Source organism: Peromyscus californicus, unplaced genomic scaffold, assembly GCF_007827085.1.
Source record: "Peromyscus californicus insignis strain IS unplaced genomic scaffold, ASM782708v3 Scaffold_7__1_contigs__length_154581171, whole genome shotgun sequence".
In the NCBI taxonomy this organism is placed as follows: Eukaryota; Metazoa; Chordata; class Mammalia; order Rodentia; family Cricetidae; genus Peromyscus; species Peromyscus californicus.
In genome coordinates this window covers 121,820,465-121,841,073 of record NW_026294595.1, presented here as the reverse complement: position 1 = coordinate 121,841,073, position 20,609 = coordinate 121,820,465, and the positions used below count along the sequence as shown (strand labels likewise).

The 20,609-nt window shown below is 38.1% G+C and overlaps 1 protein-coding gene across 2 annotated transcripts in view; it reads right to left on the bottom strand.

Annotated features, from left to right (window-relative positions):
* Xrn2 (5'-3' exoribonuclease 2) overlaps nucleotides 1-20,609 on the bottom strand; it is an 85,385-nt gene that overhangs the window by 47,329 nt on the left and 17,447 nt on the right. Inside the window, exons 9-16 of one of the 2 annotated variants that reach the window (XM_052722859.1) lie at nucleotides 20,019-20,176; nucleotides 18,853-18,927; nucleotides 18,634-18,767; nucleotides 18,484-18,541; nucleotides 18,293-18,400; nucleotides 6,804-6,848; nucleotides 4,716-4,847; nucleotides 2,152-2,270 (exon numbers count right to left, since the gene is read on the bottom strand). In XM_052722859.1, coding sequence (XP_052578819.1) covers nucleotides 2,152-2,270; nucleotides 4,716-4,847; nucleotides 6,804-6,848; nucleotides 18,293-18,400; nucleotides 18,484-18,541; nucleotides 18,634-18,767; nucleotides 18,853-18,927; nucleotides 20,019-20,176 — 829 coding nt within the window. The remainder of the gene's footprint in view (nucleotides 1-2,151; nucleotides 2,271-4,715; nucleotides 4,848-6,803; nucleotides 6,849-18,292; nucleotides 18,401-18,483; nucleotides 18,542-18,633; nucleotides 18,768-18,852; nucleotides 18,928-20,018; nucleotides 20,177-20,609) is intronic. The other variant, XM_052722861.1, reaches the window with a different exon arrangement.

The window sequence follows — 20,609 nt, the reverse complement described above, 5'->3', positions numbered from 1 at the left end:
GGTCAATTAATTCACTAATTATCACTAATATTGAAAATGCACAATCACATCTTAAACCTCATGTGTGTGTTCTTACATGAATGACTGAGCACCACATGCATGTCTCATGACCATGGGCATTGGATCCCCTGGAATTGGAGTTACAGACAGTTGTTAGCTGCCATATGAATACTGGGAATGAAACCCAACTCCTCTGCAGGAGCAGGCCACGCTCTTAACCCCTGATCTATCTCTCCAGCCCCACAATCAAAGTTTTAGCCCCCCAAAAGTGTTGTGTTTTGTTTTCTATTCTTTGAAAGATTTAAAGAATTTATTAAAGGAAAAAGAATAAACTAACACTTTCAAAAAATCAAGTTAGACTAAGAACATCAAGCCATTCTCCATTAAAGACCTTTTTGTGTTTCAGACTTTAATAACTGCAGAGAATACACTATCCTCCCAAACTATCAAAAACGAAGACTCATAGAACTAGAAGAAATGGCCTCAGCCAGGCAGTGGTGGTGCACGCCTTTAATCCCAGCACTCGGGAGGCAGAGGCAGGAGGATCTCTGTGAGTTCGAGGCCAGCCTGGTCTACAAAGTGAGTTCCAGGAAAGGTGCAAAACTACACAGAGAAACCCTGTCTCGGAAAAACAAAAAACAAACAAACAAAAAAATGGCCTCCACTGGTTTACATAAAAGTACCAATGAAACAAACGTTAAGAGCCTCAACCATTTCTTGATAGAAGCCTTGAATATCCCTGGGATCCATGAAACAATAAATGACTGAACAAATCAAGTTACCTATTAAACCAGTATTTATCATTATGGCTACATAATAAACAAAAACGATCTAGCTGGGTAAGATGGCACATGTCTTTAATCCTAGAAAGGCAGAAGCAAGCACATTTCTGTCAGTTCAAGACCAGCCTGGTCTACAAAAAAAGTTCCACACAAACCTAGGTTACTCGGTGCCTTGTGTTTAAAAAAAAAGGGGGGTGGGGGTGTTTGGAAAGAGCTCAGAGGAGAGCTAGCTCAGAGGTTAAGAGCACTGGCTGCTCTTCCAGAAGACTTGGTTCAAATCTCAGTACCCAACCACCACCTGTAACTCCAATTTCAGGTGATCTGACATCCTCTTCTTGCCTTTCCAGGTACCAGGCACACACATGGTACACAGACATACATCCAGGCTAAAACACATTTTAAAAAATCAAATATAAAAGAAAACTTCTAGGATGGAAACCCAAAGTGACAGAGATGGCAGAGACCAGAGTTAGATTAAGTAAATGTTTATCTCATGGCTATTCACTGAGCTGATATTTTTTCCCACTGATCCAATATTAAAGGATACTAGGAAAATAAAGTCATGTATGACCTACACATGAAGTTCTTAATTTTAAGTAAGAATCCCCACATTTTATCTCCTGTGCAAGAAGCATGCCTTGCTGAACTTTGAAAGATACCATTTTCCTAAATTCTTAGCGGGCTACAGTGTTTTAAATTGTTGACCTTTTGCAAAGGGAGCACAGAGTAATCTGGACTTAGGTATAGGAAAGGCTAGTAACCTTTTTATATAATGATTCCAAGTTCAGTCTCTGAACCAATTACAGAATCAAAGTTTCCCACTATAAAATTTAAGTATACAGTTAAAAGGAAACTCCTCTGCCATGAAACAAAATTGTACATATGCAATTCTGTAGTTCTTTTAAAAAGTATATATTTATATCTTAAAATGGCTTCTGCACATTTCAGTTTGAGGAGAAACCTGTTCAGTTGAGAATAATAAAGCAAACTATGTTATTGTCCAAATGTATCTGAACTTTCTAGGTTAAGCAACTTGAAAATTTAATCTCCAAACAGTAACATTCAGATCACATCATTGGAGCTAAATATTCATGCCTAGCCAATCTAGTGCTTGGTCTCAGAGGGGAAAGTAGCTTGGAAGACAGAAAGCTGCCTGCATACTAATCTAGATACTTGGGTTTAACAGCAATAGCTTACACATCTCCCTGGAATTAGTGACTATTCTAACTCTCCACATTAATTACTGCTGGATAAAAAGATCACAGGCAAGTATCTGAAGGCATTGCTGCTCTAAGCTAAATAGCATTAATTAGACCACATCTATTTCAGCAATTTGCTAACAAAGTGCTACCAAAAAAAATGGCTTTACCTGACGTTATCCTCTGGCTCTGGCTCACTGTCACTGTCTTCTGCTTTTCTCTTAATTCCTGCTAGTGGAGATGGAGAGCCATCAGATGCAAAACTTGTATTAGGAGATACTGAGGGACTCTGCAGACAATTATGACATTACAGAAGAATTTCATTATTCATTTTACACAAGAAGATCTTGGTAAACATCTACCACATAGAATTTCATGCTGATAATTTTTAAAGCTATTAAATAGAGAGCAAACGTATGCCTTGTCCCACACCAGCCCCCTTCCCAAGAACTCCAACAAAGTACCAAGCTTTTCTACATTCAAACGCCAAAGAATTATTAAGACAAAACGTGTTTTAAGAGAACAATAGTTTAACAGACATAAAAAAAATTATTCAACTTGAACCTTGATTTCCTTTGGTAGTTTCCTGGTATTATGAATTCAAAATCATTTTCTACTATCAAACAGTTAAATTTAAAAAAAAAAAAAAACTCTGAAGGAAAAATTATACATATGGTACATATTTACTGTACTACAGAACAATGACACACACACATACATCCATCAGATAAAGCTCATGAGAGTGCCATCAAATAGTAAGTGTTCAGTCATACCCAACCACCCCGGAAAGCAGCAATTTAATGAGACTCCATCTGAAAACTGTCAAATTATTTTATATGTATTGTTTTAAAATTCAGTATATAAAATAGAAAAATGGAGATTTTTATTAGTACTACAAAAACTTTAAGCTATCAGTTTTCCTTTGTACCAAATTCAAAGAACACAATAGGACCCTAAATATTTTAATATTAATTTTTTTCAAATCTTTTGCAATTACAGTTAAGATAAATGACCAAAATTGTCATGATACAAAACACTTTCATAGTTAAGCTTTCTTTCTATTAATCACGCAGATTAGCTATTTTAAGTAAAATGAATTACTTTAAAATTGAGAGCTCACGCCAGGTGGTGGTGACGCATGCCTTTAATCCCAGCACTCGGGAGGCAGAGGCAGGCGGATCTCTGTGAGTTCGAGGCCAGCCTGGGCTACCAAGTGAGTTCCAGGACAGGCGCAAAGCTACACAGAGAAACCCTGTCTTGAAAAACCCAAAAAAAAAAAAAAAAAAAAAAAAAAAATTGAGAGCTCACAAGGCTCTCAAGGCTTTAATGATACTAGACCAAAAATCTTAGCATGAAGACAGTTCACACTACACACCAAGAAAAGTTAAGCTATACTTCACACAGAACTAAAAGTGCTTTCCTTTCCAAAGATGGATGTCAGCTTTGTTCAGAGCAATGTGTACCCAAGGCTAGAAGGATGGCTCTGTGAGTAAAGCACGTGCTGTACCAGCACAAGAATCTGAGTTCAACCCACACACATCTCAAATGAAAAGCCAGACACATGCCTTCAATCCCAAAGTCTGTGAGTTTGAGACTAGCCTGGTCTACACAGTGAGTACCAGCCAGGGCTACATAGTGAGACTCTGTCTTTAAAAATAACTGTAAAAGGTGAAAACTAACTCTACAAATGGTTCTATGACTTCCATAGTGCATGATGATTCACAGCACCCCTCCAGACACACATCATATACAGACGTCATAATAATTATTAAAGAATTTCCTTTAAAAACACATACCCTCAGTGTCTAAAACCAGTGCAGAAAGGTATCTTTGTATTTGGAAAATGAGAGAGGCATTATCAGACAGACAGATCGGAGTCTGCCATACCAAGCTCAACCTCTACTGGAGGCATGCATGGCCTTGAGCAATTGAACCTCTGTAAGTTTCACCATACACTGATGATGATGTTCTCTTTAGATGATATAACAAGTATTAAATCAAATCATGTGTGTCAAAGATTACTGACTAGCATTCTGCCTGCCTAGCGCAAGTTGTTAATCAACCAGTAAATAATCACTATTATTTAAGCCTTATCTATTTGGGTGACATTCATATTAACTGTCCAAGTATAGAGAAGTTGTATGCTTTTCAAAATGCAGTATTTCTTAGGCTATCAAAAAAAAAGGTACTCCTCAATGACTAAATCTTCATGGCTCACTTAAGCATGGAACAGTTTTGAAAAGCTATTTTAAGGTATCCCTTACTACCCAAATTCTGGTTCCTCTGTATTCGTAAAGGTAAGAAACAAATGGCAAAAGCTCGTAACTGGTCCCAACGAGAAGAAAAAATAAGAGAGCAAAAATCACTGTCCTCTCTAGCCTAGGCCTTGCGACATCTGGATATCCCAGTCATATTCTTAGTACCACCCACCACTCAGTTCTTTGTGGTAGAGACAAGCAGCTATAGTCCATGTAGTACAGGAATACCATAGCCACTTAGCTATCTCTTTATATTAACTTGTATTGTCTGTCCTATATACTTTTCTTTCACTTCATTTAGTAATTTTCATCTTGATAAAGATATATTTAATAAAGTTAAAAATATTCTGAGACAAAGAGTGCTGGGAAAAACCTGCCAAACAAAACCTTAGACAAAAATGATAAAATCCATAGACACAATTCTTAAAGGAACTGAACATTCATCATGCAACACCACACAGAAACAAGTCACTTACAGAGTTACCATGCATCCTCATTTCATAGGCCGCTTGTCTTGGATTACTGGCTATGTGACAACCTGGTGAATTTCTTGAACCCAAGGCATGAGGTGTTAATATTCCACTAGGAGTAAAAGCTGGTTGATCTCTCTAAGATGAAACAGAAGTAAAATTCATTTACAACGCAGTTAGTGACAGGCAGCAAAGAGGATAAGGGGACAGTCTTCATTTTAAGTGCTTTACTACTAAACTCATCCAACACCCAGAGACTTCCAAACACATGACAAGGTTACTACACCGTACAAACAACAGTCGATAATACTTAGTAACTTTGCCCTAAAGTCATTTTAAGTCTCATATTAATGTTTGTTCACAATTTTAGAAAACATACAAACTATAATTCAGGTGAGAAAAATAACAATATATGTATTTTTAAAAATAGTAAAACAACTTTTATTTACTCATACTCTGTTACAACTAGGCTTTTTATTTCTTATTAAATAGAACTATAATTAGGGCTTTAAAAGGTAATAGCTATGGTTGACTGATAAAACAGATATTAATAGAGAACAGTATACATGATAGAAATCATACATATCTCACCCAAACTAAGTACTTGTGCTGGCTAGTTTTATGTCAACTTGACCCAACTAGAGTCATCTGAAAAGAAAGAATCTCAATTGAGAAAATGCCCCCCATAAAATCTAGCTGTTGAGCATTTTCTTAGTGACTGATGGGGGAGGGCCCAGCTCATTGTGGGTGGTGCTACCTCTGAGCTGGTGGTATTGGGTTCTGTAAGAAAGCAGAGCTGCATCAGTTCTGCCTTCAGGTTCCTGCCTTCATTGCTTCTGATGATGAACTGTTTATGTGAAACTCTGAGTGAAATAAACGCTTTCCTAGTTGCTTTTGGCCATGGTGTTTCATCATAGAAATAATAACCCTAAGACAGTGCTCTTGAATCCAAATGCAATGGTAAGCAACTTAACATTTCTCCCTTTAGTTTCCAGACACTGCTCAGTTCTTAAAAAACACAGTAAAAGTAACAAGTTTGAAAATCCATCTGGTAAGGAAAAAAAAAAGGAAAGAAGTGAAGTGACTATAAAGTATTACACAATTGCATAAAATCTATCACAGGCAGACAAGCAGCAGCATAGTTAAGAAAAAGGACTGATCAATACTGGGAGCAAAACCAACAAGGGAGGCCATGCATATGACAGGGGGACACAACAAAAGCAGGAATATATTTGGAAGTACAAATGAAGAAAACATTAAATAGCATGACAGGTGAATTTAGAAGATAGCAGGGGAAAGCTAGATGGTCAAAATTAGACCAAAACCAAGACAGAACTGAATTCTGAAGAGACTGAGGAGTCTGAGGAGATTTCAGAGCAAGAAAAAAAGTTCAGAAGGTCACATTCTAAGAGGATTAGAATCTGACAAAGATGAGGGAAGAGAAAATGTGTACAGTAACTTCCAAAAAGATGCAAAGCGTCAACTATTCTTATTAGAAAAACTTTCTAATTGTTACAAACAATTCTAATAGCCAAGTGCCACTTGCTGCCCACTTCCTGTCCATCAGGTAGAACCCCAGACTCCAAAGCTTAGGAAAGGCTTCATTAAAAATGAACCAGTGGCCGGGCGTTGGTGGCTCACGCCTTTAATCTCAGCACTTGGGAGGCAGAGCCAGGCGCATCTCTGTGAGTTTGAGGCCAGTCTGGTCTACAGAGAGAGATCCAGAACAGGCACCAAAGCTACACAGAGAAACCCTGTCTGGAAAAAACAAGCAAACAAACAAACAAAAGAAACAGTGACTGTGTATAATATCGCATACCAGTAGTCCTTTGCACTTGGAAGAATAAGGCAAGAGGATTGAGAGCTCAAGACCAACTTGGGCTAGACACACAGATATATTATTCTCTATCTCACACACACGTACTCATGCACACACACACACACGCATGCGCAGACCCCAGTATTCGTCTGCTAGCTCCAAGACAGCAGGCTGGATATAGATGTTCTTGACTGAATAAGGAAGTTACTGTAATGAATAATGTCCTCAAAAAAAGTTAAGCTATGAACAATCTCATGAAATTAATTAAAACTCACCTTCATCCTCTTTCTTTTTTCTTTCTGTCGTCTTCTAAAACTGTCCTAAAAGTATAAAATCCACATATTCTGTCAAATAATTACACAAAAATGTCAGAGTTAAACATTAGCAGGAGTGATTCGAAAGACCATTTATGTTTTAAAGGAAGATAGCAATAATCTGTGTACCTAACTAAACTAGGCATCATACTATATATACAAAGCCCTGTTTATCAGAATTCTAGATGAGCAGAACGACTGATTTTAGATAAAAATAAATTGTTCTTAAAGTTTTAGGATCTTAAAACTACATTTCAGGAAAAATGAAAGAACTATGACAAAGACCTTAGCTTTACACTAGATAGAATAAGCTTTTCAATATGGAGAAAATACAAATACAAAATCAACGACTTTTAAATTGTTAATATAATTACCATTTAAAACCTCCACAAGATACTTGAATAAAAACACTCAGTTACATAATAAAGGCTAACCACTAATTCTAACACAAATAGCAAGCAAGAAAGAAGTGGGATTCCACAAACACTAACCCCTACTTCCAAAAAGTTATCCACAGAAAAGAGGGGATTCAGATTTACTGTTTCTTCTGAGCCAAGTTTATACACAGGGTAGGGTTCTTTTTCCCTGTTCTCAAAGGGCAGCCATGATTTCAACTCTCTAGGATGTGGGGCTGATATTGCTCCTCATTAACAACAGTCCATTCTACAGGTTTGCACACCCATGTTCAACAAAGTAAAACAACTAAACAGTCATGGCTGCTGCTGTGGCCTAACCTAAAATAGAAGCCAGCAGGTGTAGTACTGGTGGCTACCTAAGTGCATTCTGCCAAGCACAATGCAAAACTTTAATGAGATCTGAAATTGGTGCTTTCTGCCAGGAGAGGAGTTTTGTTGTTTTTCAAGACAGTCTCCTTGTATAGCCCAGGCTGTCCTGGAACTCACAGATCCACCTACCTCTACTGGAATTAAAGGTGTGCACCACCACACCACACCCAGCTCGGGAGAGGGGTTTAACAAAGCATAAGGATCCTAAGGATGAGGCTATGAAACCTCCAATGGTATGGAAACTGTTGATTTCTTCCTCTTTGATTTCTTTCTGTGGTTCTGGAAATACAACATAGGGCTTCTTTCATGTGAGTTAAGCACTCTACGTATTCAGCTATATCTTGGTAATTTCTTTTCTTAATTTACACCAGAGAGAGAGAAGTATGAGGGTTTTTGTGTGTGTGTGTGTGTGTGTGTGTGTGTGTGTGTGTGTGTGTGCGCGCGCGCGCGCGCGCGCGCGTGTGCACACAGGCAGGTTAGAGAACAACTGGCAGGAGTCTGTTCTCTCTCTTACCATGTGTGGTTCAGAAACCAAATGCCAGTCCACAGGCTTGTAACTACCCACTGAGCTATCTAGCTGGTTCCCTCACTAACTTCTTGAATCAAGCTTTCCTCCTCTCTCTCTTCAAAAGAGCTTCTATCTAGGCTGCAGACTGAAATCTGTCACTCTTTTCAGAACTTCCTTGAGTCACACTCTTCACCTGGCTTTCCCCTAGTCTTGCTTCCAGCCTTTGCTCAATATTATTGTTCCCTTGGGCCCAGTACTTGGACCTCTTCACTTCTCTCTTCCCATGGGAATGAACACCTGCTCTCTTGGCTTTAAATATGATCTATATGCTAATAACCAGGACCTCTCCCCCTTCAAAATCTCCATCTGGGTACTTTAAACTAAACATGTCCAAAATGGAATTCTCACCTCCGCCTCTAAGACCTTCCTGCACCCTAACCTTTCTTAGAGGAGCCGCTCCAAACTGGGGTATGGTGGTATTTTATTTGTACTGAAATGTGATTTTAATTGTACGTTAATAAATAAAGTTGCCCGGGGGTCAGAGCTATTAGAGCCATAGCAAGAGCGTGGCGTTGGTGGTACACGCCTTTAATCCCAGCACTTGGTAGGCAGAGCTAGGTAGATCTCTGTGTGTTCAAGGATACAGCCAGCATTGGAGACACACGCCTTTAATCTCAATACCAACCACTGAAGACCTGGAGGTCTATACAGACAGGCAATGACGAGGCAGTCATGTGGTTGGTTTTACAACCAATGAGAAGGCAGAACAGAAAGTCTATATAAAGACAAACAGACAGGAAGGAGGTCTCTTTCGAGAGGTCTCTTGGCTGAAGAGGCTAGCTGCAGGGTAAGGCTCTTAGCTCTGATCTCTTGGCTTTCGTCTTTGCACTGGCTCTGTGTTTCTTATTTAATAAGACGGTTGGTTACATCTACATTTGGTGCCCAACATGACAAGAATCCATTAAAAACCACTTGGCTTGGCTTGGCGGCAGGTCCAGTTTCTGGCCTGAGCGGCCCAGCTCCCTAGCTTGGGCCCAGCTCGGGCCCAGGTTGGCTTGGCCTCAGGCCGGAATGACTGTAGCCCCAAGCAGTTGCACGCAGTTGGAGCTACTTGCTTAAAGCTGGTACTACAAACAACTCAGGCCTGCCCTGCCAAACAGGGCCCCTGCGCCTGTAAAGCCAATGCACATGGTCGGAGCTTAAGGAAGCCAGAGCCAAGCCTTGACTCAAGCAGGAAAACGTGGCTGGATAGCCAGAACTTGTGGCTACGCTTTCTTGCCCGCCCGCCCTCCCTCCCTCCCTCCCTCCCTCTCTCTTTCTCTCTCTCTCTCTCTCTGGATTCACACCTTAGACACGGACACCAGGTGGCTGTTTTGAAATTCCCTTGGATTTCTACTGTTATACGCAGACTTGGTAAGTCAAATAAGATACCAAATATTTTAAAGGAAACTATTTAAAAGAGAATTTTTTCCACATTAAAAAAAAAAAATGGGGCCAGGCAGTGGTGGCGCACGCCTTTAATCCCAGCACTCGGGAGGCAGAGCCAGGTGGATCTCTGTGAGTTCGAGGCCAGCCTGGGCTACCAAGTGAGTTAAAGGAGAGGCGCAAAGCTACACAGAGAAACCCTGTCTCAAAAAACCAAAAATAAATAAATGAATGAATGAATGAATGAATAAATAAATAAATAAATAAATAAATAAAATGGGTTTTATGTGTACAGTGGAAGAAAACTGGGCTTTGTTTGAAATTTTAGGCAGTCTGACAATGGAACAACTATATGAGAAGATTAATATTGATCGAATTATGCAGTTTATTACTTTTCTTATCCTCATTTTACTATTCAAAAAGATAGTTAATTTAAGTGCCAGGATAACAGTTTCAGAAAAACCTGTTAAACCTGTAAAAATGAATTATAGAGAAATTCAAATTCAGACAGAAGAAATTAACAGTGAATTTGTTTCACAATTGGATCATAAGGTTACAGAAAGAAAGCCTGTTTTCACACAATCACCCTTAAATTATCTGGTAGCCATAGAGCAGCTACCTGGTGAAGAGAATAGACAAACTACTTGGATTCCAATTGAAATGTTAGACTTACGAAGATTTAAGGAGGCAATAACATCTTATGGCATGCATTCCCCATATGTAAAACAAATGTTAAACACCTGGTCAACTTATAATAGGATTCTACCACAGGACTGGCGGGAGCTGGCACAGGCTGTTCTAGAACCCAGACAAAATCTCCAGTGGAAAATGTGGTTCAAGAATGAGGCTAAAAATATAAAAAAACAATGGAGGGATAAAGGAACACAAGTCTGCCAGGATCAGCTTATTGGAGAAGGCCAATATGCTTCAGTACAAACACAATGTTTGTATGATGTCCAAACCCTAATTCTATGTCGAATGGCAGCGTTGAATGCATGGGACGGAGTTGAGGAACCAGAAAAAAAAAAAAACTGAGTTATTTACAAAGGTTATACAGGGCCCAAAAAAATCTTTCACAGATTTCTTACAGAGATTGACTTCAGCAGTAAAGAGAATGGTCCTGAATTCAGAAGCCAGTCAGAAAATAATCAAATCTTTGGCTTTTGAGAACACAAATGCTGCGTGCAAGAGAATAATCAGGCCGTTAAAGGCAAGATCTGCACCCTTGGAAGATTGGATTAGAGACACGGTTAATGTTGAGGCTCATGACCATGATGATATGTGGGTAGGAGAAGCAATTTCAAAAGGTTTGAGGAATGTTAGATGTTTTGGATGTGGAAAGCAAGGACATTTGAAAAGGGACTGTAGTTAGATCATTTTCTAGAAACAATGTTTCTTCAAGGAACACTGGTAACAGAATGCCCCTTCCTTCTGGAATATGCAGAAGGTGTGGTAAGGGAAAACACTGGACCAACGAATGTAGATCAAAAAGGGACAGACAAGGTAAACCTTTGCCTTGGGCTTCGGGAAACTCCCAGAGGGGCCTCAGGCAGGCCCCCACAGTAAATCCAGTTCAAACCTTTCCTGCAGTTGTAGAGGAAACCCCAACTCAGAGCAATTAAATAAACAAATGCCTCAGAATTTCATAAAAAACATCATGTCAATAGTAAAGGTTTAAAAAAGGATTTTTCCATAACCTGGCAACAAGCCAAAGAAATAGTAAAGAAATGTCCTACTTGTTCCTTCTACAATCAAACGCCATTACCAGCAGGATGTAACCCAAAGGGTACTCAGAGGAATGAAATCTGGCAGATGGACGTGTTTCACTTTGCAGAATTTGGAAAATTGAAATATGTACACCATACCATCGATACTTATTCAGGATTTCAATGGGCAACTGCTTTGAGTTCTGAAAAAGCTGATTCTGTAATCACTCATTTGCTAGAAGTTATGGCCATCATGGGTATACCTGCACAAATCAACACTGACAATGCTCCATCATATGTCTCTGTTAAAATGAAAGTTTTTTGCTTATTACAATATAAAGCATATTACAGGTATACCACATAATCCTACAGGTCAAGCAGTTACAGAGAGATCAAACAGAACTCTAAAGGATATGCTAAATAAACAGAAAGGGGTAACAAAAACCCCCAGAAATAGACTGCATAATGCTCTATTAATCTTGGATTTTCTCAATGCCAATGAGAGAGGAACAACAGCTGCAGAGAGACATTGGATAATAGAAAAAACTACAGAATTAAATCAGCCTATATACTTTAAGGATGTGCTGACCTCAGAATGGAAACCAGGATATGTATTACGTTGGGGACAAGGTTTTGCTTTTGTTTCTACAGGAGAAGATAAGCTGTGGGTACCATCAAAATTGATAAAGGTTCAATTTGAAGAAGAGAGACCTCTTAATTAGAGGAGGTGATAGATAGTTCATCAACCAGCATGAACATCCAATTTAAACTAACTTATACCAGTAACACATGCCTTTTCATTTAATCAGATAATAACTTGCCAAAAAAGAACATCCCCAAAATTAGTCTTGGGGAAAGGTTTTTGTTTTTGTCTTTTAGGAGAATGAAGGCTAAGGAATCTGAAGAACACTGGACAAATGAGACAACTGAGGAAAAAGGACAAATCATCTATCCCAGGAAACAGAGTGAAACGGCGTATGGGTATATATTATCTAAAAAATTTTATGTCTTCCTAAATGTTTGTTTCTGCTTTTCTCTAAAGATTTAACACTATTGGTCTTCTAATAGTCCCAGTTCAATTAAAATTTAAAGCTGACTTTGGAGTTGGAGAATGGCTCTCTCCTTTAAACTCAAGCATGTTGTTAAAAGGAAAATGCAAACTCCCTGTATCATGCCAGAAGAAAAGAGCCATCTTCTGCTATGGGACAGGAGAAAAGCCAAATTAATTAAGGAACTATTCTATTACTAATCTCAACTCTTTGATTCTATTCTGATTCTTTAAACTTTTCTTAAAGTACAAATTTTATACCAAATTTACAAGATTTATATATATATATATATATATATATATATATATAGAGAGAGAGAGAGAGAGAGAGATACATTTTAAACTTTGTTAAGATATGAATGGTCATATAGAGTACTAACTAATTCTAGAAAGAAAAAAGGCTTCAATTAGCTGCATATATATGTCTTTGTGTTCGAGTCTCTTACTAGTTTTCTGCAGGAAATCACAGCCAGGCCTAACATCAACTGAAGTCTCCAGGAAGAAGATGGGGCCCCACAACAACAACAATTCCACATGGACAATAATAATAATAATAATATCATTAAGCTGACAAACATCATCTACAGATCAGTTTTGGACTACAAAGTGCTCAGAGCAATTTTGAGATGGCTAGCTGAGATGATCCAGTCTCAAAGACTACTTGAATAAGGACTTGAGATAAACCCTGAACTTTGGCATTATACACAGACTGGATAATGAAGGATATAGTTACCTTTCCTAGAATTTGACAATTAACCTAAAATTTTTCTTTCAGGATAAAGATAACTTCGCTCATATCCAGCAGGAAGCAATTTTAAGAATACGATGCCCACATTCCCAAAGAGGTGGTGTGGGGCAGGTGGTTTTTTGGTCTTTTTAATGGGTTTTAGGTCTGGGATAATTTTCATTGTTTAGGGGAGTTGGTTACAAGTTGTTGTCAAGGGTTAGGAAAAAGTCTAAGCAAAGGAGATTAGATTTAAGATTCTTGTTTAAAAAAAGGAAAAAAAGAAAAGAAAAAGACAATTACTAGTTTTAAATACTTTACATTGGATTGGATTGTTTTATATTGGATACAAATTATATATATTGAAATTGATATTGTTAGAAAATGTTCTATGTATATTTCTAACTGTATTTATACCGTTCATTTAACAACGTAATGCAATTTTCTGATCCTTAAATGTTATTATTACCAACTATTAGGATATAAAGAAATGAAAGTTAGTAGTTAGACATTATAATAGAACTTGTAATCATATTAGGTACGTTTTTAAAAAGTGAACAGACATATTTTAGATAGACAGGTCATCTTCAAACCCTTCAGAGATCTGCAGAACATGGCATTTAAAATATTTTAATAACTTAGAAAATTTTTCTTTTTTATTATGACTATGAGACATGTCGGCTCCTGGCAGTACCAATCTACTTCAGAGAAAATATGGGCATTGAAGAAACTGCATATGGAGTTAACTTTCATTGTGGCAAAAGTTAGCCACTGGACAACAAAGTATCCTCGAATCAACAGGACAAAATGGACAGACAGGACATGAAACAAAGGAATACCGATTCTTGTCAAAACAAGTATGGTTATGGCCTTATCAAAAGGCATCTTCTGAGGCCAGGACAATATGGCACCATCCCTGAAGCGGTCTTCGCAATCCGGAAAAGGTACAGTGCCCTTTTCTTCAAAGGCAGCTGAACAGGCAGTGGGCTGATGGCTTCTGATTTGCAATGGAACAGCAGCTGAAACAGTTATTCTTGAAGAGTAACTAAGCTCACGCCTCTCAATAGCAGACTGGCATTTAATAGAGGGATGTGAAGAAGAATGGGATGCTGAGATGAAGCCACATATACACAGCCAAGAAGAATGGACAACTGAATTAAAAAAAAAAATCAACTATTTCCAGAATTTAAATTCCTGAATCATGACAGGACACTAGTAGATTCAGGTGTTTCTGGTACATGGACTGCTCTCACTCAATGTGAGGTTGAACTGTTGACCTTGTGTACATCTTACTTCACAAATGAGTCTGTCAGATACGCAAAGCCTATAGGCTGAAGATGATGCCCCAACACTGCGGAGAAACCTCAGATGACTGTCCAGGCAACTGGCTGTTTCTGTCAACTCACAAATTTTTTGGAAGTTGCTTGCATGCACTTTCTGTTTTTATTTTTGTTAGCTAATATTATTTCCTTCTTGGGTCTCTGAGGGAGTTGAAGATTAGTTAGTTATAGTTGAAGATTAATTAGTTATAGTTGAAGACTAGTTAGGATAAAAAATGAATTAGGTACATTTTGGACTTATCAAAATAGGATAGATAATGAAATTATTTTCTCTGAATTTGTCAAATACAAATGGACTAGACATTGTTTAGGTATTTAATACTTGTATATATTGTATATAGTTATTGTACTTTTGTATATAGTTTTTCTTATGTTAGTTATAACCTTTTTCCTTTTTATTAAAATAGAAAAGGGGAAATATGGTGGTATTTTATTTCTACTGAAATGTGATTTTAATTGTATGTTAATAGATAAAGTTGCCTGGGGGTCAGAGCTATTAGAGTCATAGCAAAAGCTAGTTGTTGGTGGTGCACGCCTTTAATCCCAGCACTTAGTAGGCAGAGCTAGGTAGATCTCTGTGTGTTCAAGGATACAGCCAGCATTGGAGACACACACCTTTAATCTCAATACCAACCATAGAAGACCTGGAGGTCTATACAGACAGGCAATGACGAGGCAGTCATGTAGTTGGTTTTACAACCAATGAGAAGGCAGAACAGAAAGTCTATATAAAGACAGACAGGAAGTTGGTCTCTTTCGGAGAGGTCTCTTGGCTGAAGAGGCTAGCTGCAGCAGGCGGGTAAGGCTCTTAGCTCTGATCTCTTGGCTTTCGTCTTTGCATTGGCTCTGTGTTTCTTATTTAATAAGACGGTTGGTTACATCTACACTGGGGTCATTCTTGACACCTCATTTCTCTTTTACAACCTGCATTTAGCCCATTAGCCAGCCCTATTGACACTACTTTCAAAACTCTGCCCTCCATAGTTAATCAAAACAAGGTAGGTGGAAAGTCAGATCTTGCCAGTTTTCTATCCAGAATCCTCCACCGATGCATAATAAAGCTAAGTTCTTAAAATGGCCTATAGGGGCACTAGACCTGGCCCTCCATCACTTTTTGGAACTTCACACTAATACTCTCACCTGCTTTGCCTCCTCTGCTCCTGCCACACACTACTTCCTCCGTGCTATTCAGTATACAAGGCAGCTCCTGTCCAGAACCTTGGCACTGCTCATCTATGGGTTTTAAGCACTTCCTTTAAATATCTACATGGCATACTTCTCTACATTCTTTATGTCTTTATTCACACTCATTTGTCAGTAAGGCCTCATTGTGAGTTCTAGAACTGCAATCTTATCATTACCACTTGGCCAGATACTGTTTCTGCTGTTCTTTTGTTTTGTTTTGTTTTGGTTTGGTTTTTTATCTTAATGGCATTTAAAACTCTACCACATTACATGGTTCAGCTGGTTACTGTGTTCATTGTCCATCTTCCCTTAAAGAATGCAAGCTCGGGGCCTGGAGAGATGGCTCAGAGGTTAAGAGCACTGACTGCTCTTCCAGAGGTCCTGAGTTCAATTCCCAGCACCCATATGGTGGCTCACAACCATCTGTAATGAGATCTGGCTCCCTCTTCTGTATACATGATAAATAAACAAATCTTAAAAAAAAAAAAAAAAAAAAAGAATGCAAGCTCTCAGAAGGCAGAAATTTTTGTCTGGTTTTATCTTGGTGTTTTGTTTTGTTTTGTTACTGCCTTATCACTGGCAATCAAAACACTGGCTCATAGCTGGGCTCAAAGTAAGGATTACCAAAGCTCATGAACTAAACAGCCACAATTTTGGCTTAATTGCTCAATTTTAATAATTACTGATGTATCCTTTTCTGAAGCCTTCCATTCTACTGTCTGATGAACATATGGCTCTAAGTGTTGGTAATCACACATAAACAGAACAACATACTGCTGGTGTGAACCTTATTGATCTCTAATTTTTCTGTGCTATGAATACCTTTATGAAAGTATCAAAAGCCATAAACACATTTTCTAGAAGTCTCACAATGAAATTCTGATATTTCCTGTTTCCAGACACAGGAAAAAACAATATGACTTCAGGAACACCAAGGTCACTAGGTCAGTTAGAAATCATATGAAGTCTGAAACACTAAGGTAGAAATCATATCCCATCCCCTTCAATGCTAAGTTATCATCAATATTTAATGGTATAACATCTGCTAAAGCCACATAACAAGACTGTTCTTACATGGGTTTTTTTATATCAGGCTGTAACAGAGTATTCATTATTTTTCATTAAGTATAAATAGCAATAAAATGAAAACACTGTTAAGTGTTGAAGATACATAGTCAAACACACACACACACACACACACACACACACACACACACACACACACACACACACACCAACTCCAAAACAGCTGCTCCAGTAGATACCTGAAGAAAACAACTCAATTGGAAAGAATGCTTACTTAGTCACTTAGTCAACTCATATTATTACTTAAGAGAGGCCCGAAGTCCTAAAACTAAGAGAACAGAATTGTGGTATAAAAAGTTGAAGAAAACAGAAATAATACAATTATTACTTGCTGTTTGTTCAATATAGCCATGTGCCTTTTTACAAAATCAGCTTACAAAAGTATTTGTTTCTCTGTAAGAAGCTACTATCAGCTTATTCCCCTATTCTGGTCTCCTTTGCTACCCCTATAATCAATCTCCAATCACTCTGACTCCAGGCTGCTGCTGCTCCAACCCACCAACTTCCTGAGGCTTTGTACCCCTGGCCAAGGGCTAGGTGGCATGACTAAATCACTCTAACCTGCAGCTTCTTTTCTACTTAGGGATCTCCTTCTACCTCTCTAGAACTGGTTCCTCTTTCTTATTTTATTTTATTTTTTTTTTTTTTTTGGTTTTCCGAGACAGGGTTTCTCTGTGTAGCTTTGCGCCTTTCCTGGAACTCACTTGGTAGCCCAGGCTGGCCTCGAACTCACAGAGATCCGCCTGCCTCTGCCTCCCGAGTGCTGGGATTAAAGGCGTGCGCCACCACCGCCCGGCTTCCTCTTTCTTATTAATGGTCAATGTTTCCCAAGGTCTTACAGAGCACTTTTATTCCACACAAGCTCCCATAGAATTTCACATTCCCACATTCCCACTCATGGCTTAAAGTACCTACTCCATCAACCAAGGTCCTAAAATTGTCTTCAAAACTTTCTCCATGTCAGGCATCCTGTAGTCCCCTCATACTCATCTCCAAAATGAACTTCAATTTGTATCTGGTCTCTCACCCTAATCTCCTATACCCCACAGTATTTACTATCTCAGTGAATGGAGTCAACATACACCAAACTGCCTAGGATAGAAATCTGGACTTCTCTATACCACTTGCCAGTCTTATATAATCAATTTCCAAGTGTTTTGTTTGCTTTAGTTCCTTCCTCTTCCTTCTAAGAGCTACCATCCTCCACAAGCCTACATTCTTCCATCATTCTTCCCTAGCTGAAGCCATCCAATTCATATCCTACACCTGGACTCCTGGAATACAAACTCCTAGGCCTTACCCTGTTTTTTAGAGTATAAATAGTTCCTATAAAACATGGCAGTCATGTTTTGGCTAGTTTTAAATTTATATCTTATTTTAAAGATTTTAAAGATTTTTTAAGATTTTAAAAAAATCTTATTTTTAAATAAGATTAGGAAGAGAAAAACTGCAATATAACTCAAATAATATACAATACACAGTTCCACACAGCAAGGATCACAGCCTTTATAAAATAACCAAGTACCGAGCTTGGGGTTATATAAGTGATGACACATTACAGTGGTATTACAACACAGACAGGTAAAAAGTACATCACAGCCTATAAGAGAGAGGAGCAATTTTAGCTATGGCAATGTATTTACCTCATCATCTTTTCTCTTTTTAAAAATGCTATCCTCAACTTCACCAACTGCTAACATGATCATCTGTACTCTTTGCAGATTGACATAACCACTTTCTGTAAGGTAACCCTGTAAGTGATAAAATACATGTAAAATGATCTTCTTAGAAAACCAAATATTTCTGTTTTTAAATTACTCAAGAATAAACTTACCCCAGTTTTGTGTACCACGTTTTTGTATATGTTAACCAAACGATCAATTGCACCTTCCCTGCCACCAGGAGACAAACATTATTCATTAGGACCACTGGGCTCTGCAAAGTCAAGAAGGCTGACATAGTCATTGGAACATCCTACACATACCTAATCTCTAATGACGGCAAGTGAGGAAGGAAATCATTCCCCACAAAGAAGCACATGAACACCCAGTCATCAATGCTCCTCTCCACATCAAATGGGAATGGTAAACTGGCCATGGTGAGTTCTCTTTCCAGATACTACAACAAAAAGAGAATGCTGACATCAAAGCAATGAAAAGAACATGTCTGAGGAATGCCAGTTCCAATACCCACTGAAACGTACCTCTCGAAGGACATTCAGCCGAAGGAAGATAAACTCCCCTTCTGCACAAGGCAGACTATCTGCAAGTTCATCATGCTGTAAGAAAGACAGTGCACATTATGACCAGCCTAAACCCTACATTTTTTTCTAGCCATACAAATTTTAGGGTTTTTTTAATATAAGACCCCATTTAATATTTATTTTAAGTACTAAATTTAAACAGCTCACCAAACCATTTAAAAATAATCACATCTAGACCAAAGGTAAGCAGTGCATATTTTACTTTTGGGGAGACACATACAGATGAATATTCTTTCATATTCTAGAATATTTTAAAAACTCTTAAAAAATGTAAAAGGAGTTGGAGAGATGGCTCAGTGGTTAAGAGCATTAGATGTTCTTTCAGTGGACCCACGTTCAGTTTCCAGTGTCCACATCTGTAAGCTCACAACAACTTGTAACTCCAGTTCCAGAGTACCATACACATATATACACACATACATACATGCGCCACTCTAAAACCTTTTTTTAAAGAAAAAAAATTTTAACTCATAGATCATTCTGAAAGTCGTGTTTGTCGCTCATCACCTACGTCCAACCAATGTTAGTATTCTGTTGTATATTCCTCTGGTCCCCACTCAGATACACGTATACTGCATTTATTCTATTTCCTGTCCAAAATCATATAGTATACTATATTTATGTTTTTCATTTTTTTCTCCAAGCACTCAATTCTTACAATAGAACACATGTAGAAGGGACTTCATCTAACCAAGTAAGCTCAAATAAATAGAAAATGGAAAAAACATAACAATGTCATGGTATTTAATATATCTGATTTGTAGTTCCCTTAAAAAAATAGTAATCATTTGAAATATCTTCCATAGACAATTCATATTCAATGGGCATCATCATCTATGAGAACTTACCTTCACAGAAACAAAAGTTACATTGGAAAAATATAAAGTAGAAAAAAATAAGTATGTATAAGCTTGTAAATACAGGTTTATTTCACATTATTTTAAAAGCTGCATTTCTGTGAAATACTTTTATGAGGCAGTCTGAATTGACTTGGTGGTTAACTGTACATTTTAAAATGGTTAAACAGTATACTTGGTGTCAGTGTGCATACTTCCCCATGATAACAGACGTTTCAAATGTGGTACTATCTATGTTGAAGTTCTTACCTTTCCTTTCTTTTCTCTTGGCAAACCTTCACAATCCTTGACCTCATGTCCAAACTGATTACAAAGAGCACATGGTTTGGGTTTGTTTGGTTTGAATTCTTCTCTGATTATGGTGAAATTAGGTTCATGTGTAGCAAGACCAAGCATAATGAGATCAGCTATCAAATGAAAAGAAAAAAACAAATGAATGGTACTTTGGAAGGATCCTTTACCATAATCAAACTACTACTAAAGGATGACACAAGAAAAAGTCCCACTAAATACAGAGCATAGGCAGCAAAAATCAAAGTCATCCTAGTAGTGGCTCTACCTACACAGTCATTCAGAGACATGGACCCACAATAAACCACCACTTAGGATTATATGTGGGAAACTGCTGCCCATTGTAAAGTCAGTGACATGATATCTAAAGTTTAAAAAAAAAAAAAAATTCCTGACAGGTGATCATTGACCACAATATAACAGCAAATCAACAGTGGTTCCTTCTAAACTTAGGCAAGACATCTGAGAACTGTCAACCAACCCTGAAATACCCACCACACAGCAACCCACCAACATACTCTGGTTTAAGCCAAGAACAGCAAACCCTCA